We start from the raw sequence: 26,500 nt of genomic DNA, 5'->3' as shown, positions 1-26,500 counted from the left end.
GTTTTATATGCATGTCCATTATATTGTACTATTATTGTAACTATATATTGTATTATGGAGAAGACTTCATAAGTATGATTTACTTGTGTCTAATCCATTTTGCTTTAATTCAGCAAATAAAATATGTTTAAACTAATTGAGTTCTCATTGCATGGCAGTTGCACCACATCTCCTTATCTTATATTCCTCCTTAAACCCGATTCAATACATGAAACACATGAACCCGGATAACGTTCTCTATGAAATCATTAGAACTTTATTGTATACACATACTCTCTAAAACCTCGCTCATAATTACAGTAACATATAGACTCGGATATTGATAAGAAAAAATCATGGTCACAAAAATTAGATCCGGATATTTTTTTTCTTTGGAACTACACAGCTACTTGTGTATAGGTACTGTTTCTGTACTAGTAGAATTGTGTAGTACTGGAAATCTACTTTTAATATTCAGTACTATTTTGTTACTTTAAAAAAAGGTACCTGTATTTTTCAGTACTTTGTTTGTACTTGAAATTTAGGTACTACAGATTTTTGGTTACTACCCTTACATTTTTAGCATTTTGAAAGTTTTTCTATTTCAAATCTCTTAAAGTTACGATTTTCAAACATGGAATATTGTAATCACTGTTGGTATTTTTTCTGTACTAAAATATTAAAAGTACAAAAAAGTACGGTCAAATACAAGTACCTAAACATTACAATAATTTTAAAGTAACAAAATAGTACTGAATATTAAAAGTAAATTTCCACTACTACATATTTTTAGTACAGAAATAGTATCTATGAAAAAGTAGCTGTGTAGGTTATGAACACATACACCAACTTCCGAAGCAAGGTTGTCGGGTTTCCGAACTTTCCCGAAGTCCTGCGTTTAAGGATTGATTGCCGAGTTTATGAGCTTCGGTCCTTGCTTTGAAGTTGTACATAGACCTGATTAAAATAAATAACAGTCTAAAAGTACTTACAATCCAATGAACACATCGCTCCGAACAAAAACTCTCTGATACCATATTAACACCAAGACCGCATATGCATACATACAGGACAAAAAGTTCTATAGAAAACGACCTTCAATCAAAGGACATAAACTCTGAACCGGATGAGGCACACTACGAAACCAGGTTTTAACCTGAATGAAGAACAATCTTAAAGCACCACAATCCGAGGAACATGATTGCTTGGGATAATGTTCTCTCTGAAATCAATTTAACTATAAGAAACTGTAAAGTACAATATAAATGCACTTAAATCAATTCAAGGAACACAAAGATCAGGTTTAAGTTTATTCTCTACATTCATAGGAACATTGTCGTCTTATAAGAATCGTAGACTTGGATAATGGCGTCTCTCAAATCAGATGCAATTCCAGGAACGCATAGACCAAAATATTGTCTTCTCTTAAAGTCCTCCTTTCGGCCTTAGATTTATATTATTTCAAATCGTGTACATCTAAAAAAAAAAAAAAAACACTTTTTAATTGTTTCCTCTTCATTTTATGTTTTACAATATCCTATTTTAAAAACATACATTAATTTTAAAATATTTGTTTTTTTTTTTCAATTCAGCATTGAACTTTCGTATAAAAGACAAATACCGTCAGTCAAAATACATTGGCTTTTCTCTATAGTAAACTTTCTTATGAAAGTGATTTTTGTCAAAAGTCAATTTCAAAGTAACAATTTAAACTAAATTCATTCTGAAACTAACTATTTTTTGCAAAAAAAGAGGGATGAGTTATCTCGCTTCGATGATTTTATACGAATTAAGTTTACAAGGGATATGTTCCTGTCCTAAAGGTACATGTGGCTATATTATCATTTGGAAACCATGGAAACGTTCCACAGTTGGTATTGTATTTAAAGAGATAGAAGTCGAAAGAAAATACACTTCCATACTTGGTTCATAATCATTGACTTGTAGAGAATCGAGTAATATTTATACCAAACAGATATAGATATGCTAGATTTGAAAAAAAATAATCTTTTATATAAATAAAGCAATTGAATCAGAGACTTATTTTAGAGTTTTGCAAATACGATACCGTTATAGCATTTCTTTTGAACAGGTATGTTCCATTTTGTTGAATGTCAGAATTTAAAAAACATTACCTCTAATAAATAATAAAAAATATATAGTTTTATATAAAAGAGGAACTATTTGCACATTATAATAACAGGTGCTAGTTCTACAGTGTCGGATCATCTATTTATTATCCGTAAAGCTATTTGTACGCACATATAAATTTACCTTGTGATTGGTGAAAAGATATAATTGAATAAAATTTAATTAAATACTAGTAGAAAACTTTATCGTTTTGTCCTCACCTATAGATATGTATCTTACTATTCATAAAAGGATACCTGTGTTCAGACCAAGATTGATGGACGAGCGATGCGGGTTACTTTTTTACCACTTTCCAATAATTCTATTTAATAACAACTTTTGTAAAATTAATATCACAAAAACCGCCATTTATTGTGGTAATATCAAGGATTATATTTATAAATAGGTAAATTGTAGAAAAATATGAATTTTGATCCAGTTCTGGGTGTGATGACCCAGTCTAAATCATTATAATGGATATTTGTATACATATTATAATAATTTTATAAAATTAATTCTATAAACTTGTCACTGTATGATTTATACGAATCTCGGTGTTTTCTTCAACAAAGTGTGAATGATTGGAATAACGAGATGTATTTTTCTAAACACATGAGTTCCATTAGTTTTCTTTTACTCTATACTGTGTTTGCATTTTGTGCACATAAAGCTGTAAAGATAAATTAAAACATTTAATATATCCGAACTTATAAGTTACATATTGGAGGGACTATATTCTAGAAAACATCTTTTGACTAAAAACATATATTGGTCAAAACTTAAATGTACGAATGGCTGCCATGGGGAAACATAGTATTTAAAACGTTAAGATCTATACCGGATAAAGCAATTGTATATACATAGTTGTATTATTCCAAAGATGCTAGGAATGTGTGAGGCAGCTTAGCTTTTTGTAATTTATATAATGTTTTGCTGAATTTGCATATTGGTTGCTCCTTCAAGCATCTTTTATATAGAGTGGCTCTGTGTAAACAAACGCAATCTCTCAGTATAATATAGTAAAAGTATTTTAATTTAAGATGTCATAGTATGCTTTCTTTTTTTTCTGTCTATATTTTTTATTTTTAAAGAAGTTACTTATAAAATCCGGGTTAACAATAATCAAAACCACAGACGTAAAAACAAAATATAAAAATCAACCCTTTGGATATTTTTCATTTCTCTTGTTGAGAAAATGTATTGTGATTTATTGGTTGAAAATGTCTTATTCGCACTTTATAGAACAAATAAACTATGATAATGCGATTCTTTACAAATTAAAGATTGTGCTAGATCTTAACAAGTTTTTATAAATCTTGAACAAATTTTATCAATATTTGTATTGATTATCAATTTGTATAGTTTACATCTTTTGATGGAGACCCAATTAACACTGTTAACACTAATATTTACGATAGATTTAAAGGGAATTAACTTTATAAATAGGGAATTGAAGTGTGAAGTATTTGACGCTTTTCTAAATAGAAAATAAACATATTCTGTAATAGATAAATAATATGGTCCATTTAATTTTGATTTTAGTCAATTATTTATTTATTCATTAAATTTAATTTAAATAATTACAATTTTGTATAACCGTGACGAGTTTCTTCTTTGAAAAATAATAAACTGTAAAAGAAAGCAAGTATAACTAATATTTGAACCCTGTTTTCCGTCGAGAATAAAGATTTCTTATGTTTATCCAATAATAAATTAGACATTTTTAGAATAGAACCGTATAGTTGATACTTTTCAGTGGGTTTTATATATCAAGATAAGACATATGAAAATCAACTAATAATTTGTCACAGTTAGAACTACAAAATATGTATACATGTATACTATATATCTTTTTTAAAATGAATTAATTGGCTGTGCCGGCAAATTCAGATTGTTTTAATTTTCTTCTTTTCTTTTCATTTACATGTCCGATTCATGAAAAAAGTCTAAATTGGAAATAACATATGTTTTACAATTAATGTTACATACCTAGAGAACGGTTATGCCACTTAATATCGTTATCTTGAGTTTATTTTTTGAATTTTCTACCGGTGTCTTATAAAGCTTACTACACAGTATAGGTTTTGCTGATTTGTTTTTTTTTAAAAGTCGTATGATAACATTTTTTAGGGTGGATGATTGTCTAATTAACAATCGTACCACATCTCCTTATCATTTTATATCAATTCAATGTATAACTTAATTCACGGTTTTCTTGACACCAGAAATCACCAGTTTATGCAGATGTATCATATTTCATTCATTATCAAGTGTTGTTTATATGAAATATATATCGATAAAGATTATTAAATGCACCAGATATGCAGTTTATTTATGCTACATTAACCTACCTAGTGCAGTTTTGTAAAAAGTCACAGTTAATATACTATTGAAGAGAGATACACTTGTATGACCCTCAGATTATTAAATTCTAGAAACCTTCTCCAGTTACAAATATTACTTATTGTAGAATTTTATGGCCTTTATTTAGCAGTGTGAACTATAGTGGAAAGCCGGTAATTAGTCGCTCCAATTACACAAGGACTTTCTTATTTACGAGTTGTGACTAAATCATATATTATTTTATTTATTAACTTTATTTAAAATGAAGAAAATAGTTTGTTTTAGTAAAAAAAAATCGACTGTTTTGAAATTCTTTCGCTACAAAATGGAGAAATGGTGGAGAAACGACTTCGAATAAAAATTATATTGCTAACGTACACCATACATGTAAAATCATTATAAACTATCAGTTTTTTAAGCACATTACTACAATATAGTCCCATTAATAGACGACAGTTTGATTCCTTCCGACACAAGGCTTTTGGTGAATTTTCAGCTTGAAATATTTTATTTACGATAGATTATTTTATCATTATTATTTAATATTGTAATACTAAGATAATCTACGCGATGATTTTAATTGCGAAGTACAATAAACTGATCTAATTAATAACTATTGATAATTTTAATTAACCTTCCTTGTGACAATCGTAATCTAATTGGCTATCAGATAATTACAAACGTATAATAAATCTACAACTGATCCAAGTTTTTTTGTGTTCGGTTTCCGATTGTCTACAATTTTTACAACAATCGTAAAACATAGAATTTTGTCCTTTTTTGTGAACAAATGTAAAAAGTTATCTTTAAATTTTATGTTGAGGTGAAAAAGCTTCAATCTATATAGATTTTTAATAATCTTACTGGTAAGATATGAGTTTGAAAACTCAGTTCCAAAGGCAATAATGCTAGAATTATACTTAAAATATTTGTTCGTCTTTTTTGTTAACTTTTGATTTTATTTAAAAAAAAAATTTGAAATAGAGTTTGAAATATCTAGAACTGCTCTGTTATACAAGTACTTAAAGAATTTCAGTATTTTAAAGAATGGGCCTATATTGTTGTAGGAAAGCAAACCAATGGTTTTAACCGATTCCAGAATACATGATACCAGTAGAACAACAGAGCTTCCAAGTGGGTTCCTAGTGGCAAAGCCAATAATTCCCTCTTCGTAAAGGTTGTCAGTTAGGTGTCCATTTTTATGCCCCACCTACGATAGTAAAAGGCATTCTGTTTTCTGGTATGTGCGTCCTTTCATTCGTCCGTCCGTTCGTTAGTCCGTCTGTCCCGCTCCAGGTTAAAGTTTTTGGTCAAGGTAGTTTTTGATGAAGTTGAAGTCCAATCAACTTGAAACTTAGGTCCACTAAACATGGAAAATGATAGTACGATTGGTACAAATTTTCATTCTCACAATCTGATTGTATTGTTAACATCTCGTTCTCACTGTAAAATTGTACGGTTAACACCTCGTTCTCACAGTAAGATTGTATTGTTAACACCTCGTTCCTGATGTAAGATTTTATTGTTAACATCTCTTTCTCACTGTAAGTTTGCATCGTTAACACCTGATTCTCACTGTAAAATTGTATTGTTAACACCTCGTTCTCACTGTAAGATTGTATTGTTAACACCTCGTTCCTGATGTAAGATTTTATTGTTAACACATTGTATCGTTAACACCTCGTTCTCACTGTGAGATTGTATCGTTAACACCTCGTTCTCAATGTGAGATTGTATCGTTAACACCTCGTTCTCACTGGATATTTATATCGTTAACATCCCGTTCTCATAGTACGATTGTATTGTCAACACCTCTTTCCAAAGGTGAGATTGTATTGTTAACATCTCGTTCTCACTGTGAGATTGTATCGTTAACACCTCGTTCTAACTGTAATTGTTTTGTTAACACCTCGTTCTCACTGTAAGATTGTATTGTTAACACCTCGTTCCTGATGTAAGATTTTATTGTTAACATCTCGTTCTCATTGTAAGTTTGTATTGTTAACACCTCGTTCCTGATGTAAGATTTTACTGTTAACATCCCGTTCTCACAGTACAATTGTATTGTTAACACCTCGTTCCTAATATGAAATTGTATTGTTAACATCGCGTTCTCACTGACATTGTATCGTTAACACCTCGTTCCTAATATAAGAATTTACTGTTAACATCCCGTTCTCACTGAAGATTGTATCATTTACATCTCGTTGTCACAGTAAGATTGTGTTGTTAACATCCCGTTTTCACAGAAAGATTGTGTTGTTAACATCTTGTTCTTACAGTAAGATTGTATTTGTAAGATCTCGTTCTCACAGAAAGATTGAATTGTTAACATTTCGTTCTCACAGTAAGATTGTATTGGTAAGATCTCGTTCTGACAGAAAGATTGTATTGTTAACATTTCGTTATCGCAGTAAGATTGTATTGTTAACATCTCGTTCTCCGACATTAAGATTTAATTGTTGGCCTCATGTTCTCACATTGATATTGTACTGTAAACCTCTCGTTCTCACATTGAGATTGTACTGTAAACCTCTCGTTCTCACAGTAAGTGTTATTCTCTCATTCTCACAGTACGATTGAACTGTTGGCCTCTTGTGGCACTCCCTTAAATGAAAACAATTCAAGATACATAACTAATAGGAAAAACCTGAATTGAACTCATAACAATAACAGAAATTAAAAAAAAAACACAATCCTATAGCCGGTACGAGTGGCGAAATGAATACAATATAGACTAATCCAAAAGTCCGATAATTTATTTTCAATTGTATTATAAAACGCGGTGTAACTGGACACAAACACGTAAACAAACAACATAATAGTAGTAAAAGTATGACCTAGATGTTAATATCCTTAAACTTATTGTAACTTACAACATTGATGTTAATAAGGGCCAGCCAAATAATGTTCTATGCACTCATTAATGAAAGGTCTGTTGCATCGGTCTTTGATGAACAATGTTGATTACGGATTCCATGCAACTATACGTGTGGATGTTTCTTGAGTTCATCATTATAAATAAATAGTAGTAATTTCTCTATATTTCAGGGTTTCTCAAAAATTTGATCCACGAAAGTTTGAAGAATGGGCTATGAATTCGCCACACTGAATTTTAGTACCTTTGAAATTTTCATTAGAGAAACCGCTAAAGTTGGTGGATAATGAAATTCAACAGTCGGTGAGTTCTCATCCCAAATGCACCCCAAAACTAGACAATTGTTGTTATCTGTTACAAAAATGCGCGTTTTGCGGTTATTAATTCCGCCGTTTATCCTGTTTCATACATAAGAAAAATATTTATAAACACTTATAAGACAATTGTCATTAAAATGTTAATTACGACATTGTCAAGTAGCGGATACAACAATATTTCCTTCACATTTCTTACTATATCAACGTGCAACGATATATCCGTTCGAATCCTGATAAGGGACAAATCGAAATTACTGAAAAATCAAAGTCCCAGGAAAAAGTCAAATAAATAAATCGTATAAGTTTCCGCGATGTTTATGTCGTATATCTCTAATTAAAGAAAGAACGCAAATTTGACAGAGAATGATAAAAATAGTGATTATTTGATACATATGTCATAGGCTCTTATAAATTGTTTATTTTTTATTTGCACCAACCATTGCTAGTTATTGCAACTTCTTGTGCTATTTGTTTTCTTTATATAAATTTAACCACAAATGTGTAATTCGACTTTCTCACGACAAACAGATAAAGACAATTTCAATCTGTACCCAAATTAAATAGCATTGTTGTGAATAATTAAAACCTTTGTTTACTATTCGGATTGGAACTTTATTAAGATACGTATATCAAAGTTTGGCAATCAAATAAATACAAATTTTTCTCGTCCTTAAGATAACAAATTAAGGATCAGAAGATTGCTAGAAATATTAAAGAATTGTTATCTATCAAATTAGGAAGTTTTTCTGTCTCTAAATGTAGAATTAAATATTTAGTCGGTTGTTTATCGGTTTGTTAAAATCCAATGTATAAATAAATTCGTTTCTAAGTTTTCAGATGATAATCACCGCTACAGTTTTTCTTTGATATGCATTGTATTTATGTATACAATTTACAATGCAATAAATTGTTGACTTTTATTTCAATAATTCTGAAATTTAGAAATTTGTTCAACAAATGTAATTTTTACAAATAAATGCAGTATTTGCATAAGTAATCGATCTGAGTTAGTAGGCGTGAACATTTTTATTGCCTGTCAGTCAATCTCTCCTCGCATCTGATTGGTGATAATATTCAAAGTAATTAGAATCCAGCCTGTAACATTATGAAAAAAGATAAAACGACAACCCACAAAACATATCTACAAATGTATTTATCTTTGTGTTAAAACATTTAACTTTTAACTTTATTTGTGTTTGCAGTTGCGACAAAAGGTATTTACTTCAATGGATCCAACTTTGTTGCACAAAGTGGAGCATCTTAGATCACCACCACAAGCTCACTCCAGCCCAGGAACTACCCCAGGGACAATCAGTCTAGCCCACGGGACGATGTTACCAGCACTCAACCTCAACAGCAGCTTGATGAACAAGATTCACAAGACGACATCTTACAGTTCCCCACCGCCAGTAGCAAATAATCCGGACAATAATGTGTGCAAACTTATCGACTACCGTGGAGCCAAGATAGCCGCCTTTGTTGTGGAGGGTCGGGAACTTATTTGTCTCCCTCAAGCTTTTGAACTGTTTCTGAAGCATCTTGTTGGAGGACTTCACACTGTATATACCAAACTAAAGAGACTAGACATAACTCCAGTAGTGTGTAATGTTGAACAGGTCCGGATTCTCCGGGGGCTGGGAGCTATCCAGCCCGGGGTCAACAGATGTAAACTCATCTCTTGCAAAGAATTTGATGTTCTGTACGAAGACTGCACAAATTCAAGGTACGTCAATTATTCTTTATTTAAGACTTTTACATTATTTCAAACTTTTCTTTACTCTTGTATTTTTTAAATCAATTATAGTTTTTTTTTGCACTGAAGATGCAAAGTCTGGTTCATTTGAAAAAATATGCAATTTTCCGTTTCACCGTGACTGTAATCGATGATAAATTGATAATCAATCTTGTCTATAAATAATTAAAATCAATAATCTTTTATCTCAAGGTGTTTAATAATAAATTTTGAATTTGTTTCCAAATCGCAAAAGAATAAGTGAAATGCATTTGATATAGTGACTTTATTGAAGTCAAATGTTTATTTATGTTCCGAATTGTAAACACACAAAACCCCCACAAAACTGTGTCAACAATTATTATGTGACAGGTAATGGGGAAGAAACAATGTCAATTTTAACAAACGCGTGGCTCATTTCAAATAAAATTATAAAATCATTGATTTTTATTTATATTAAACCACGTATACCATGTTTAGTATTTATTATTATTATGGTCAAGTTCAAAAGAAAATTCTATACTCTTCACGAGTTGATGATTTTCATCAAGTTGAAAAATGGTTTCATTATTCAGAGCGTTACCTGGCTGCGTTTTCCCTGAAATACAAAAAAAAATATAATCAACAAGAATTTTTTTTTTCATCTGAAAACATATTTAAAGTATTTTAAGACTTAAAAAAAATGACGGAGAAGTTACCGCGAATAATAAATGGACCAAGTAGGGAGACAGAGAACGGTGATGATTAAACTGTGGTCCGGAGTATTGATGTCCCACGGAGCGCCTTTATTGAAGTTTTAAGCACACATATGGATGCTCGTATCAAATGAATAAAACATTGTTCTTTTATCAGAATCAAAGCAGTATGACAATAACACTACGACATTTTATTATCATTTTCATATTTGATAATATTTATGATCTGCATGGGGTAATATCTGGTATTTGAAGGGGGTCTAGTTTACAGGGAGGTGTCAGTTTTATTCCCTCTGTTAATTTGCAGATGACATAGTGTAATATCGTCTGATACCACCCAGCTAGTGTCACATGTCAAATTACTCGTAATTAATACATTTTCTTGTAATTGGCAATAAATTGATACGAAAAATATTTAATTCTAATTTGAGATAAAATTTATCAGCCTAATACAGAAAATTTATAGATTTCTTATCTTTCAATGAATTCTTATCAATTATTAAATTTACATATCTAATCACTTCGTAAATATACAAATTTATATGGAAAACAAGCACTTGTTTCTGACTTTATTTCAAACAAAACACAAATCATGCACAGAGCTCTTCAGTCGTTATGCAACAGAATTGCTAAATATGCATCGTTTACATATATTAAGTTCACCCCTGTCTCGAATGCATTATATTTATAAACACGTATTAATATCTTGAAACATTATTTAACAATATATATTGCAGTTGATTTAAATATGATGTTGTGATAGAATTCCATGTATTGTATTCTTTGCACACATCGTTAGGGTTTCATTTTGCAAATGTAAATAACTTTTATTAAATATCAAACCGATTCGAATTAAATTTAATATGGACAATTTACGGTGCTTATAATTTTATTCGCTTCATATGCGCTCAATATGAAGAGATGAATGCAAGGATTTAACTGTTTTCCAATAAATTTAGATTTAATATAGATTTAAATTTGTCATGTGAATCTTTTGTACCATCGCTTTAATCGCCTTTTCTATGGAGGACATAAATATTTAGTAAAATTCCCAATACATATACATGTCAGATAAAAAAAAACTCGTGCACGTGAATTAAAAAAGTTAAAAAGTTTGTTTTTCAATTTCCAATCTAATTGACCAACATCATGAGATTCTGTGATTATTTTCCTATGAACAAATAAAATAATCTGTAAAGAGACATACATTTCAGAGATCGGTTTTATCACTATTACATTTCCGCATTGTTAGTACATGTTGCTTACGACTGTTGCAACTTACATTTTATTATTTGTACATTTGTATGTTTGCATTTTATTTATTTGTTTTCTTTAATAGAAATAGACTCTTTATGAGTTTATCTACATAATGTAAGATATTCTAATAATGATTTCAAATAAACCCTAACAATTAGTATTATGTATTAAATAAGCTAGTTCTTTGTAAGCATGTATTGCTCAAATAAAATGAATAAATAGATCATTAAACGATTAAAGAATATAATAGGAAAAACAAATCCACCAGTTTTCCCGAACGTTCCAGGTGTACTCGATATGTTTCGTGAAGATAAAACAGGCCTTTCGATAACTTCGTAATTACCGATCTTTTTTACCAATGAAATAAAAATAAAAGCAAAGCATTTAGAAATTTGTTTGTTAATGTTTCTAACTAACAGTACAATGATCATTAATTTGGACATTATTTCTCCCTTTTTGTCTTATCATCAACAATTTATTTCGTACACCTTGATTTTATCAAGAGGGGAACAGAAAATCTGAACTGCGAAGCAATAAAACAGATTAAGAATCATCTAACTAATGAAACTTTATCATTATCGATAATAAGCCGTCAATACACCATATTTCTTTAATAATTCTTATCGAAAACAAATCGCATTCTCTCATATTTCGTGCCAAATGGAAATTTTCATCATCGTAAATTAGAGATTTGGTCCCGACCTCATGAAACCTACAATCATTTTCTTACATTTACTTTGTTTAATGACTTACAATTAAATGATTATCATTTTGTTGCCGTAGTTACTTCTCTAATTAACAAATGCTTTTTTTGAAAAAAAAAAAAAAAAAAATACAGTATGCCACGTTACGTACGCTAACGCTGAAACATGTGACGTATTAAAAATGGAAATCTTTAACAAAAGGTTCGTTTCAAATCCTTTTATCTGTGAATTAATTCAGATATCAATGAATTTATAAATATACGCTTTGTGTAGAAATGTTATTGCTAATATATGTCTGGTTATCCGGGATCAAGATAGCCCAGATTGCGACATTCGGATTGCGATAATAGGATGTCCAATTGAAAATGATTAAAATTATCTGTTTCTTTTGTCAAATAATATCTAAATTTGTACCAAAGCATTGGAAATGTATTGATGTATTATCATTACTTTGATAAGCGAGAAGTTTGGAATGATCTTTGATTTGAGACCCCCCAAGGATGGGAACTATCCTAGACAAGATACAAGCTAACTTACTTGTCAAAATTGAAAAGTAATCATTCAAATTTATCCAATATTTAGGATTTATTCAAATCCATTTTCCTTCTGTAATATTGACGGAAGATAAGACATATTAATTCAAATTGACATATCACAAAGTTTGATTTGAAATTCGGTTCAATATGTGACCATTGATAGTTATGATTGTGGGGCTCTATAAGTTTGTCATATTATATATGATCGGGATAAAGGAAAGATTTTAATTTTGCATCCAATGATCTTTGAAAATTTAATATATGTAACACTTCTTTTCTTAAGCATCATCCGAATATTGTTGAAATTCTATCCATGCTTGTACGCCAACCCTTGCAGCATAAGTCATACATGTACGCCCGTTCGAGTCTTCGTCGATGCGAGTGTGTTCTAATTCTCCCGAAGTATTCTTTTCTGTGTACATGTATGACCCTAATTCAAAACGTGTGTTTTTGCCGCTATGCTACCCAGCAGCCTTGGCATATTGTGTAAGTTTGTCTAACTTTACTATGTCAGAGTATTATTTCTGTATGTCTATATGTATACGTATTAAAATAGTATTTGTTATCTTAGAGTAAAATATTTAGGTACATACGATCCGACTTACTTCATGTACACGGCGTAACACCACTTGCAATTTGATTGCAGTCGGGGGCATATTCTTGTTGTCCCGATACATCTCGTCCTGGTTAAAATTGCAGCTATACTATTAACTCGTTTTATTTTCCTTATCGAGGGGGGACTCCTCATTCTGCCTGTAAGTTGGCCCTTATAGAAAAGATGAGTAAAAAATGACGCTACACATCTGGTTCATGTCACCTGAAGTACCAAGACAAATAGTTAGTCAGTTGTCAACCACTATAGATAGGTGACATTTTATTTATCTTTTTCAACTGAAAATTAAGGTCCACTCAAGACACTTCACCAAATAAAAATTTATCATTTGTTACAATTTTGTGAAGGAAAAGAACACTGTTACGATAGCTGAATGTGAACAATTGATAAACGGACATATTCTAGTTGTGAAGCCTATCAATTACAACTTGAAACATTCTTATCCAAAAATAGAATTCGTATTTCTCCTTGATAAAGTACACGCGAGTAAAACTTTACTTGTGTGGTTAAATTTAAAATAAAAGGAAATGTTGGATATATATCAATGAAACAGCAACCCAACTAAAATAAAAATTTATCATTTGTGCATAAATGCATCTCGTTTAGTTCTACTTTTGATTTTTGGTGTTAAACATCTTGCTAATGCAAGTCTCGTGCAGGTATAACTTCATGGTTGATTTCGTCTGCTGAATTAACCATTTTTTTTATATTTGCCAATGACACAACTACTGACCGTGCAAGGGCTGTATAGCCCGGCAGTCAAGGTCGTTAAAAACTTTCATTTGTTGACACAACTGCATTTGCACAAGAGACCAAATGACCTGGTCATAATTAAGCAGCTATAGTAGCCATACAGTCTCCCAACAATATGAAAAACCAATATACATGTATATAACGCAAAGCAAGCTGTTTATTCTTTTTATGTATTTGGAACGCTGAATTGTCGGTGTGCACACTGATTTCAGTAGCAAAGTCAGCTGGTTGACCCGCCCGTTGTTGTATGCTTTTCCGTTTAGATATTTGATCAATTACCAGTTCTAATAGGTCTACATAAAATAGTTTTATCAATTTAATTTGAAATTGTCGCCAGAAATTGACACGTTTATTTCATGTGCAACTAAATGCTTTGTAATTTATCACCTAATGTATTTATTAATTCTTTTATTCGACTGACTGCAATCAATTTATATTTGTAATAATTTAAAAAGATTATTAAGAAAATGTTTATGTATCTAAACAAGCTGTAATTACATAGTAAGAATGGCATCTTCAAAAAGAAGGAAAGTGCTAGGAAAAAATAGAATTTTGATCCTTAAATTCTAATGAACAAACAGAAGAGTGAAAAGTAACAAATACCTTCGCTAGTACTTTTTATTAATCTACCACCTTTAAGCATATAACAAAGCGTATTTCGAGATATCAATTTGTTGGACTATTGACTGAAATTTAAAGCACTTACACTCGCTGCGAAACTTGTCTTTTCGTTAGTATAGATACAGATGACTTGATTTGCTGACGGTTCAGAAAAGAGAAAAGATAGTTCTTGTGGAGATTATGAGCACTTCCGTTCAAGATACGCTTGTGACATGAACTCTGAACTGTTTTTCTTTATTTGCTATCTTGTTTTCGTCCTCCTTGGTTTTTTGATAAACGGTTTTGTCAATTTACCACAAGAGTTCATAACCGAAAATTCCGTTTTAGAGATTAAATACAGATAGAAGATGTTTCCTCTTTCTCTCTCTCTCCCGAGACCAATACTTACTAAATTTATTATCCCGTATCCTACTACCTTAGACAGTAAGATGACCGACTCGCGAGCATAACAATTATGTATTCTTTTCTTCCAAACTGTTCATCAGTTCGGAAAGTTTAAGATATTTAGACATTTTAAATAATTTTCTAAAAAAATCCTCCTATTTTACGACAATTTATTACAGTGCAGAATTTCACATGGTTTAGAAAAACGCCATTGAAGCTATAACATATTTAAATGTTTAATAAAACACTCAAGAAATTCATTTAAATGAGGTACTCTTTTTCTAATATTTATCTCTGTAAAATTTATTGTCATAAAAACTAACAGCCTATGCTTTTAAGATGACACTTTTGTAATTTAAAATAACATTAAGAATTGGAATGCATACGTGTGAAACGTTCTTTTGTTGAAGATACGAATAAATTTATCGGATGAAAAAGATGAATTTAAAAAAGAATAAATTTATAACAATACAACTGACCCTCGTCAATGGACAACTGATATTTTCTTAAAAGGATGGACAATACCGCATGTCATTTTTTGTCATCTGCAGTAATTGTTGCATCTGTGTCCCCAGGGAACCCAAAGTTCACCCTAACAATCAAAAATTGTAAGATTACCAGATAAATATCACTTTGGAGTACCCTTTTACAAAAGATCAGGTCATTTTTTATTTCATCCCATTCAGACATTCGGTCACATTAAATAGGAAATTGATCCGCACCTGCATTTAAATCCAACTTATTTTCTTTATGGCTTGCTTCTGAGATGCATTTTGAGACAGATGTTCTTAAAAAAAAGTGATAATTTATTTTCATCCAAAAACAACACTGCAATTTTGCCTAAAGAGACAAAATTTTCCCATGAAATAGTCATAGTGCTAAATTATAGGGTAGGGCCTTTTGAAATATTAAGATCTTTTGATATTTTTATGAAACCTTATATGAAATTATATTAGCAGACTCGCAGAAAGAAAAACGATACAGGCAATTCACGACTGAGCTGCGTTCGAACGCCAACCAAGAAATCGAACAAACCCTGAAAATCACGCTTACGTTTGTTTATTTCATTTCACATATTTTAGAATTAGACTTAAAAGAAATTTGAATAATCTTTTAGATGCAAATATGAAAATGAAAAGTTAAACTGTATATTCTTTCCTTATACAAATATATGTAAATTATATTTAAACATAAGATATGTAAAGGTTATGTTTGTCGATTAAGATTTTTGTCTTAGAACATTATACCGTGGAGATTTTCATTGTAAAGACACGATCGTTCACTTCACCTGACATCATTTGTTTACTGTTTTTCTAATCAAATATTATAAAGAAATTTAGAATGATATTTAAACAAAATCAATTTCTTTTTGTTTATCTACATAATATAACAGGACAGTACAGGTCTTTAGATTTAATTTGATGTAAATACCGGTTAATTCTTTATTTGTTTAAGTGGTTGAAAACCGCTGTTGCCTTTGAACGCTTGGCACTTCAACCAATTCAAATAAAACAAGTTATCCTAAAAGAGAAAGGATAAACATCAAGTCGTCTAACGTTAAACAAAAACAATCTTCATAATGGGTTAAGGAAGAACACAAAAGCATAATTAAATACGAAATGTTCTGATATATGAAGTTACTTCACTGCAATGTTGACATATATGTCACGAAACGGCAACCCTCCCATACAAACGGAAACTTCTATGTGACTACATTTGTCTCTGTCCGGTGCACACGGGAACATTACCTGGTGAAAATAGAAACGGAAATCTTCAACCTTTTGTAATCTAATATATCCGTCATATAGTCGCAGTCCATTTAAAGAAACGGCTATTGCTACAAACGTTGCTGTAATTTAATTTCCTTAAAAAACGAGAGTTATACAATGTATGTTTGTTAATTGAAATTTGACAGATTATTTGTCATAGAAATGATTTTATTTGTATTTATTATTAAATGTTTGTATTCATATCATGGCAGAAATAGAACTATGTAATTGATTCTGATTCTTATCATTTAATTGTGTGAAAAGTTGAAATCTCGCATGTGCAGTCTCAGTCAAGCAATCGGTCTATTTGTTTGAATGATTTTCATTTGAACAATATCATTTGTTTTGTGTCAAATTTTGCGCCACATTTGATACCGACGATTACACAGACGCTAGATGAACAAATAAATTCAGAATCAATTTAACATAACTGTTTCGTTATTATTCCCAATGATATCGAATTTCTGTCTTAATTAGCTTTAGTTGTATTTAATCAAATTATTCAATATAGACAACAGGTTTTTACAAGTTTTGAATAAAACATTTGAAAAAGCAATTCCATGATTGACAGCGATACTATAGATGATTTGTGTCAATATTGTGCCAATCTGAGCCTAGAAGTGAAAACTTTAAAGTATCATCTTGCTTTTCTACAATTTATGTGATGGTTCTTGAAAGCGTCACCTGGCGTTGTTCCATGTGAATGATATGAACGTAAGAGACGTGGTGTACGAGTATACGCATCTTGAATAAAGATTTCCTGTCAACGTTTAGGCACATATTCCACCGCTTACTTTTCACAAGCAATCTTATAAATCGAATCATTGCAACTGGTCTTTTGCAACGTATAAAGTGATGTTATGGTCAGTTTTAATCCGAACCAAGTCCCTTTTTAGCAACTTACGTTATCGCTAGATTAACTAAATTGATTTGATATCAAATATATGATAGTATATGAGAACTCAACACAAAAAGGGTTGTTAATATTTGATTCCTTTTCTTGGATTTAATATTTTTAGTGATAGTGATAGGCTACTACTCCCTGAAAATGGAATCATATCGGTCCAGTTAGGACTTAGTATTTAACTATTTTGTTTGACCAGGCCCAGATGTGCGTTGACTTGGTTTCGTTGACAGTTGAATTTCTAACTACAGACCTTAAGTTTATAAATGTCAATTTTTTTGGTGTATTTCTAGTTTGCTATGTATGCCAGAACATCCCTTCCGAAGTGCAAAAAGACGGACTTAAAGTGCAACATAATCCTGCAGTCGGTCAAACTTCTTGGTCACGAATGTTTATGGCCAGATTTGATATTTACAAGAAAAGACATTTCCGAGAAAATATAAACAATCATTTTTTTTTCTTCATATTTTTGATGATTCAATATATATTTACTGAATAAATACAACAAACGTATTATATAAAATTACTAAAGGATGTGCTCAAGAGGAAGAAATCCGTACACTCCAGGTTCAAAGCAATCCCGTGTTTATCCTGCAATACAATACCTACCATTTGAACATGACTAATCTCCTATTACAATATATCATATCCAATTTAATAAAATTCAACTTTTGTGGTATTTAAAACCTTTTACATTTATATCAAAATTAGTAATGTTATTCATTTTGTTCAACTGAAATATTTCAACAAACGGATGATACATTTTGGGTGTATCCTAATTCAATCTAGAATTTAATTAGAATTCTTATGACGAATGTGGAGAAAAATAACAATAGGTGAGAAGTTCATAGATTTGAAGAGTCGAATATTCAAATATATATTTATTTCCAACAGGCATAGAGTCATTTTTCACTTTTTACCAAGACGCAAAAATATGAAGATGAAGGGACGGCTTTATAACTGAAAAAAATCAATTACACTCAAATGAGATAAATTGGCAAGGAGATCAGATTTCATTCTTAGTGAAGCGGGTATCTGTTTATTGTCCCGTCAAAAAGCAACATAAATAGGTGTAAAAATACTTAAATAAACATACTGTTTTCCTTTTTTATGGGAGTCAGCCCGGTACACTTTGATTGTTTACATTCATAAGAATAAAATCCCATGGTGTAATTCATATTTGGTATAGATCTTATCGACAAGGGGAGAATCAATTTTCTAACAGAATGGGAGGTAACTCTGGTGACAGTTATGTTGTTTAATATTAATAAACATTACAGATTGGACAGCACATGTATTACATTACTCAATTTTTATATTTTAAAATTCATTTGAACAATTGTAACTTTTAATCTTGCATCAGATCGTGCAATGGAATCGCTTATGGGCAGTAGATACTTGAATAATATTTCCCAAAATTAAAGATTTATCTCCCTTTAATTGGTGTTCTTGTCATACAGCCGGCTGCATTCGATATGTATCTTTTCGCATTTCGAGTAACAAAAGTTCTTACGGATTAAATCTCTTGTAATTGCATTCTTAATTACCTATTTTATACGAATTCAATAAGTGTTTTGCATGCCCAACAATAGACCAAAATTTATTTATGTTAATTCTAGAGTGGTTGTCAAATGTAGCTAAAGTGACAAGAGGCGGTGTTGTATTAATAATGCGTGTGGGCAGGCCTAGAACTGATTGCTCGTTTTGCAAGCTTAAATCACATTGAATATTTTCATTTAATAGTACAATGGAATTAAACATTTGATTCAAATGTTAGAATACGGATTGAATATGATTATCTTTCTACAAAGATTCGTCAAACAAAGAATTTCAATTTTCAAAATAGTAAACTTATACTTTAGAAATGAGATTCATAAGAGTTACAATCTTTTTTGACAATAATAGCTTCCATTTTCTTTGAAAAACAAACGTCAAACGTGTTGGTGTGTTAATGTTGCTAGCTCTGTTTGTAACAATGATAAAGTGGCCATTGTGAAATTATTCATTGTGATGCAGATAGCGAATTGTGGTGTGACACCTGCTGCTTGCCAGACACAGAATGTTAAATTAAAATTTAATCTTTTTTTTTCTTCTTTAATTCAGCCATTTAATCAGAGTCAACAGGTTAGGGAGATAGATAGGATTGAATTTTTATTTCATTCGGAGTATGATACCTATTACCTTTTCATTTAAAGAAGTGATCCATGGGTGAAATTTGCCGTCTGCTGTCAACTTCAAAGATTAAACCATATATCTATGATTGACTGTCCATGAATAGGATGGTGTATGCTCAACAATTTAACTCTTAATATTTCTTTTCAAAAAGTGAAATTGTATCCATTAAATATATCTCGATCTAAATCTGTTGAAAATTTAAACCATTTCAATTTCAAATACATTTTTAATTTTAATAATGATATTTAAACGAGGGCGTTGTGACGTATTATTCTGGGTCCATCATCTGAATCGACACGGATGGTCCTTGGCATTGACTCCCTGTATCAGGTTAACACTGAGAATGTAGTTAACATTTTTGTCTTGCAGCGTAAAATGAAATAAATATAAGAATTTTCTAATTCAATAAGTTGCTACAAATAAAAGGATTCGCGTTTTAATAAATGTTGAACTTACATATCTACTCAACAAGCTATCTCTTTACTTTGAACTTGAAGAAAGCATATAGACATTTCAGTGGTGTAGCCAGGGTTGAAATGATGTGGATGCCTTCGCCGAGCGGAGAGATTTAGACTATTTTATGCAGAATTTTTTCAGACATTGTTCCTGTAAGCACATGTACTTCTCTAGAATCCGACACTGGTTAGATTTTTGTTTAATTTCAAAATACCCCCCAATTCATATAATTATATTTCAAACAAAATTTTAATGTTTTCTCAAAATTCTCGAAATTGAATGTAATTCATAATTTATTTATTTGATGTAAAAGTTTCCCACCAATCTTATATTTGACATATCATAAACGGCCCCAATCACAGCGGCACTTCTGTATAAAGGAACTGAAGTGATCCCCTTTCCTAGTATTTCTCAAAAAACGGCCCCATCGCAGCGGCACTTCGAAATACAGGAACTGAAGTGATTCCATTAACGCGTCGCAGGGGAGACCATCGAAATTCCTGGTGTCCGTCAATCCGGTCTTGTTTACACTCTCATGTGTACAATTCTTGCCAGATTTTTTATATCATCAGCAATGACAATTTCGAAAATAAGTTCTAAGCTTTGACCTTTTGAAATATAAATTATAACGGAAATCCCATTGCATTTTCTCTGAAGCTTTTATTTCTCTATGAAAAATAAAAGGAAGAGGAAAAACATTATTTTTTTTATTAGTTATTGCCCTTGTTCCTTGGTTACATAAAATATGTGCAATACAGGGGACATAGGAACTTTGTTCTTTTATTGAAAATGAAATTAGTATGTGGACCTAGATAGAAAGTTGAATTTACTGATAAGCCTGGGAATGATCACACTCTATTATAGATTAGTGTTTTTCACTTCGTCTTTCATGTCACAGGAAACGATATCAGGATATGATGGTTTAGTTGTCAGTTATGTTGTTAGTCAGTTGTAGAAGCTATCGCTCCGTTAGGCTCAATTTTAAATGAAACATGTCCGAGGATCTGTGCATAGTCCTCTGCACTTGCCGTAGCCGACGACGTAATCTTTTTACGAAAAAAAAATCGAGAACACTTTTCTGCGATTTATCCATCTTGTTTTATTACATGAACTAAATTATCCTTAATAAAAGACCAAGCATACTTCATCAGAAATAATTGGATGTTATCCTCATATCCTAACACTTGTTACATACGGATACCTCCGAGTTTAACTGCTGCGAACATATCTTTATTTATATTTTTTTCCTGTCAAAATGATGTGGATGCTTGAGCATCTGAGCATACATGCAAGCTACGCCACTGCATTTTATGTATCCTTAGAAAAACTTCGGGAATCTGCAATGACAAGATTTGCTACCACACACTAAAGAAGTTTTTTTATTGGGTGATTGCCTTAGTGAGTTGAAATACTGTACTTTTCTCTGTGCCAAACATTGTTATAAATACTGCAAATAAACCCAATAATATTTATGGACACAGCTCTGAGATGAAACGTTTGTGTACGATTGTAAATTAAAGAAATATATTCTTAACACAATGCTTGTAGTTTCCTTCCCCTTTCTGAAGCATCACTATACTAAGTTAATAGATCAATTGGTTAGCCTGGGATCCTGGTTCACTGCTCGGCAGTTAGTAAACATTACTGCAATGAAGAGGAACTTTTAGATAATATTATAAATATTATATCAAGTGAACAGTATCCGAACACTTCTCACATTCTTTAAAAAGAACATCATCCTATCTTTACCGACTTAACCGTCATGCCTAGGAATCGTAGCTCTTATTTCCTTATGTTATTTTTTGACTATTTGCGGACCATAGACCATCATCTATAGTCCGTAAATAGTAAAAAAATAACATAATGACCTAAGAGCTACGATTCCGCAGCTAACCCTTGCAAGTCTTGTGCAGTTCATATACCGAAAATGAGGAGTTGGTTTATATTTTGCATTACTTTTATTTGGAACTGAGAAGTTTATTGTCAGTTCAGTACATTTACAGTACATTTAGTTTATTAGCTGAACTAACTTTTATCTTTCAGACCAAATATAGGTTGTAAAGATTTAAAATACTCATCAAATGTTTTATATTGTATTTACTTACTTATTCAAATAAAACATTACCCGTATTTTATTGAATTTATTTAAATAATTCTAAAATTTGAATAAATCTTTCCCTTGTTTTCAAGTATTTTAAATTATTTACACAGTATAAACATCTAAATGGCAACTCAAGAATATTCCTTTGATCTCCTACTAATTGCAGTATAGTTTACACACACATGTGGAATTTATAGAAACATACTACAATCTAATACATTTCTACTGTAAAATATTGTAGTATCTACTTCAACAAGTGCAGCTTTATAAATACTTTGAAATTGTCATAAATTAAGTTGATTTATAACAATCATACTAATTTACAGGGCAGAATTCAGTGTAATCTAAGTTTTTTATGCTGATTGTATTTCATTTTAAAGATAAAAAAGATTTACTTTTGTTAAAATTGAGAATGGAAATGGGGAATGTGCCAAAGAGACAACAACCCTACCATAGAAAAAAACAACAGCAGAAGGTCACCAACAGGTCTTCAATGTAGCGAGAAATTCCCGCACCCGGAGGCGTCCTTCAGCTGGCCCCTAAACAAATATATACTAGTTCAGTGATAATGAACGCCATACTAATTTCCAAATTGTACACAAGAAACTAAAATTAAAATAATACAAGACTAACAAAGGCCAGAGGCTCCTGACTTGGGACAGGCGCAAAAATGCGGCGGGGTTAAACATGTTTGTGAGATCTCAACCCTCCCCCTATACCTCTAGCCAATGTAGAAAAGTAAACGCATAACAATACGCACATTAAAATTCAGTCCAAGAGATGTCCGAGTCTGATGTCAGAAGATGTAACCAAAGAAAATAAACAAAATGACAATAATACATAAATAACAACAGACTACTAGCAGTTAACTGACATGCCAGCTCCAGACTTCAATTAAACTGACTGAAAGATTATGATTTCATCATATGAACATCAGGAACAATCCTTCCCGTTAGGGGTTTAGTATCATACCATCATAACATATATGAGAAGAACTTTTGTTAACATTGATAATTCAATTGGCATTTTTTTCAAAGTTGCAGTCTAAGATTTATGCATCCTTCATGCAAGTGCTGCATTCGTTTACAAACATAGTCTCATACAGTAGAAAAATGTCTACACATAATGTCAAGCGCCTAATTACTCAAGTGAAAAAGAAACTCTAAAGTAAAATCTCTTCTAAAGCACACACATCAGAATAAAAAAAATCTATAAGTTGTCAGTTATATATGACTTATTAAGGACAACCACAGAATATCACAAGGTAGAACTTGATTTTTTTTTGCATAACAGGGACATCCCTTTTCAATTTTCACATTTTTTAAAAATTAATTCTGATGTTTCACATTTCTGAGTAGATTCGCTTGTTTCACATTTCTGAGTAGATTCTGTCATTTCACAAATTTCCTAGTTGATTCTGTTGTTTCACATTTCTTGATAGCTAGACTATGCTGTTTATGATTTGAACCTTTCTGTTTTAGTGCCAGACCAGGAAGACCACCAAAGAGAAGTCCATCCATTCATGCTAGTCCAGATACCCTAGAGAAACTCAAGAAAAGCAGACTGGATACAGACTTCCAATATGACCCAAGACTATTTGGTACGTACAGCACAAACTTTATATTTATCAATAATATATCTTGTTTAAAGTTTTATATTTTTTTAGCGAGTGGAAATGGGATGTGTGTTAAAAAAGGTGTTTATATTGCATTTTTTAAAGTTTAATCTGTAGCTCATGATTTATTTTTATTTTGAGGAAAGGCAAAAAAAAATTGAAAAAAAAATGAGAGTTGGACGAAGTTAAGGGGTTGATACAGTGATTAGAAATGACTTTTTATCCATTTCAGTTTAGAGCTTAGATACTATAGAAATCTTCAGTATGTTTTCTTTCATATAATTTGATTATAAAATCATTGTCTAAATCACATACAGAACTACTCTGAGAAACAGAATGTTAATTTATAAATAATTGCAAGTGATAAACTGAATCAGAATTTTGATTTGAAATATATATTATAGAAATTATTTATCAATAATTTAAACAGCTCTACAGCAAAAGTTTATTCTGAAATTAGTAATTTCTGACAGGTCAAATAAATGTACAATTTGTTTCAAATCTCTAAATCGTATGCATTGTTTTTTCCTAATTATCCATATGAAGAAAATCAAACAAGTTTGACAGTAAATGTAAATTTATACCATTCTAATCTAAATACCTGGTAGCAAATACATAATATCTCATTAACACTGAATCATTTTGTAATAGAGCGCACCCAAGAATTATTGGCACCTTGTCATTTGTGTAAACAATAGAAGTCAAACGTTCCCTTTATACTTTAATTGAGATCGTATTTTCATTTGAAATAACACAAATGGCTTATAATCTTTCTCAGTCAATTAGATATATTTCTCTCTTTTAATGTATATTTGAATAGGAAAAAGTGCAATTTGATTGTGGTTTTATGTAAATAAAAGCAAACAAAGCAGGAGTTATTAAGGTTTACAGGGCATTTACATGTTTACTCAGAGCTATTGCTTATTAGACCACTTTAATACAGCAATGAAAGGCAAACAACAGTCACACATCTGTCATTTAAACTCTAACAAATCATCACCAAAAACTGATTATGTTTTGTTTCAAATTGTTACATAATGGTACGAAAACATTGATTTGTTTATAAGGTTTCAAAGAAATCTGGAAAAATAAAAATATAGAAGTTTTGAATCAAATCCCAATAATAAAGAAAAAGAAAAATAAACAATCCGAAATTTTTTGGATTACATGGTAGATTTGATATCGGCAAGAAAGAATGCCTAAAAATTTTTTTGTGTCTTTATCTAATGGCTGGACAGATAAGATTGTTTGGGATTTTTCTAAGAATTTGGCACTTTTTGGTGAATATTTTCACTGTGTTTCTTAGTTATCCATTCATTGTAGATTATTAACTTTAAGTCCCTCTTATTCCAACCACTTTATTCCAACTGCAATGATGTACTAGATTATTAACTTTAAGTTCCTCTTATTCCAACCACTTTATTCCAACTGCAATGATGTACTAGTTTTGTAACCTAGAAAACTTAAAAAGTATGAGGAATTTTAAATTTGATATCTATGAGTATTTCTGATAGATAAGCATATATCAAAAGGCTTAGGTGAGAAGCTTGAATGCTAGATATTTTGTATTTTCAAATGGAACTATGCCTTATATAATACATTTGTTTACTGTCAATTATCTGCCATTGTCAGCATTGATGGAAACATTATACTTTATAAAGTACGACTTACAGATGGTCTCATTAAAGTTTGATATTTATATCAAAGGAACAGGACACCTGCTTTTAGTAAATACAATTATATAACAATCCAGGTTCTGTTACAGGAATGAATCAAAATGTTGTTTGTTGGGGATTTGGAAAATTAATGGTTTAATAACATTCAACACAGGTAAATCCTAATAGAATCTAACAGGGAAATCCTAATCCATTCTTACAGGTAAATCCTAATCTGGCCAGTTTTAAAGGTAAATTTGAGTTTCCATGCATTTCTATTTTTGTCTCTTTTAAAACATAAACAAAACAAAAATTTAGTTGTTGAATCTTAGTTCAGCAGGAGTTTAAATTATTGCAGGTCGAAGTTCTACAGGAGATAGCATTAGAGTGTGAGAGTTTGTTGGTTTGATCCCCCTCCTGGTTGAAGCCAGAGTCTTTAAAAAACATCTTTGTGTCTCATAAAGAAGTTAGAGGGAAGACTGATAGAATTGCAGTCATTATATTTTATCTGAGCATTGTATTTCTGTAGGCTTTTGATAAGTTTTGTTATCTCTTTAGCAAGTGTGGTCTAATACAAAGTGTTTTTTCTTAATTCCAATTAATTGGACCTCTCATTGTGCAGAATTAGTATGTAATACTTTCCACTGAACAATGTAGCATAAAGCAATCATTAAAATGTCATTTATAACATCTCAATTATGTCAATGAACCTCAATCTTTTCATTTGACTATATTAAGTGGAAGTCAATGGTCAAATTATACAGGTTGTAACTGACTTTGATATGTACTAATGAGAAAATACAATTACATGGTGACACTCATCAAAACAACTGTAATAAATTGTTCTGCAACATTGGAAATAGATTGAATAAAGACTGTTTAT

The 26,500-nt window shown here is 31.0% G+C and overlaps 1 protein-coding gene and 2 long non-coding RNA genes across 4 annotated transcripts in view; 1 reads left to right on the top strand and 2 right to left on the bottom strand.

The window, feature by feature from the left end:
* Nucleotides 1-1,276: 1,276 nt before the first annotated feature.
* LOC143043505 (uncharacterized) lies at nt 1,277-7,648 on the bottom strand. The gene is made up of 2 exons (XR_012968429.1): nt 7,329-7,648; nt 1,277-1,455 (listed from the first exon to the last, which is right to left on the bottom strand). It is a non-coding gene; the product is annotated as an uncharacterized LOC143043505 (long non-coding RNA).
* A 1,109-nt stretch (nt 7,649-8,757) lies between these two features.
* The window catches only part of LOC143042492 (dachshund homolog 1-like), a 50,629-nt gene continuing 32,886 nt past the window's right edge, over nt 8,758-26,500 (top strand). For both annotated transcript variants that reach the window (XM_076214801.1, XM_076214800.1), the window contains exons 1-2: nt 8,758-9,370; nt 23,829-23,947. In XM_076214801.1, coding sequence (XP_076070916.1) covers nt 8,874-9,370; nt 23,829-23,947 — 616 coding nt within the window. In that variant the 5' untranslated portion in view covers nt 8,758-8,873. The remainder of the gene's footprint in view (nt 9,371-23,828; nt 23,948-26,500) is intronic.
* Nucleotides 9,753-14,703, bottom strand: LOC143042493 (uncharacterized). The gene is made up of 3 exons (XR_012968019.1): nt 14,644-14,703; nt 13,177-13,388; nt 9,753-9,977 (listed from the first exon to the last, which is right to left on the bottom strand). It is a non-coding gene; the product is annotated as an uncharacterized LOC143042493 (long non-coding RNA).

The sequence above is a fragment of the Mytilus galloprovincialis genome, chromosome 8 (assembly GCF_965363235.1).
Source record: "Mytilus galloprovincialis chromosome 8, xbMytGall1.hap1.1, whole genome shotgun sequence".
NCBI lineage: Eukaryota > Metazoa > Mollusca > Bivalvia > Mytilida > Mytilidae > Mytilus > Mytilus galloprovincialis.
Note: the sequence above shows the minus strand (reverse complement) of the source record. Positions and strands in the feature narration are given on the sequence as shown.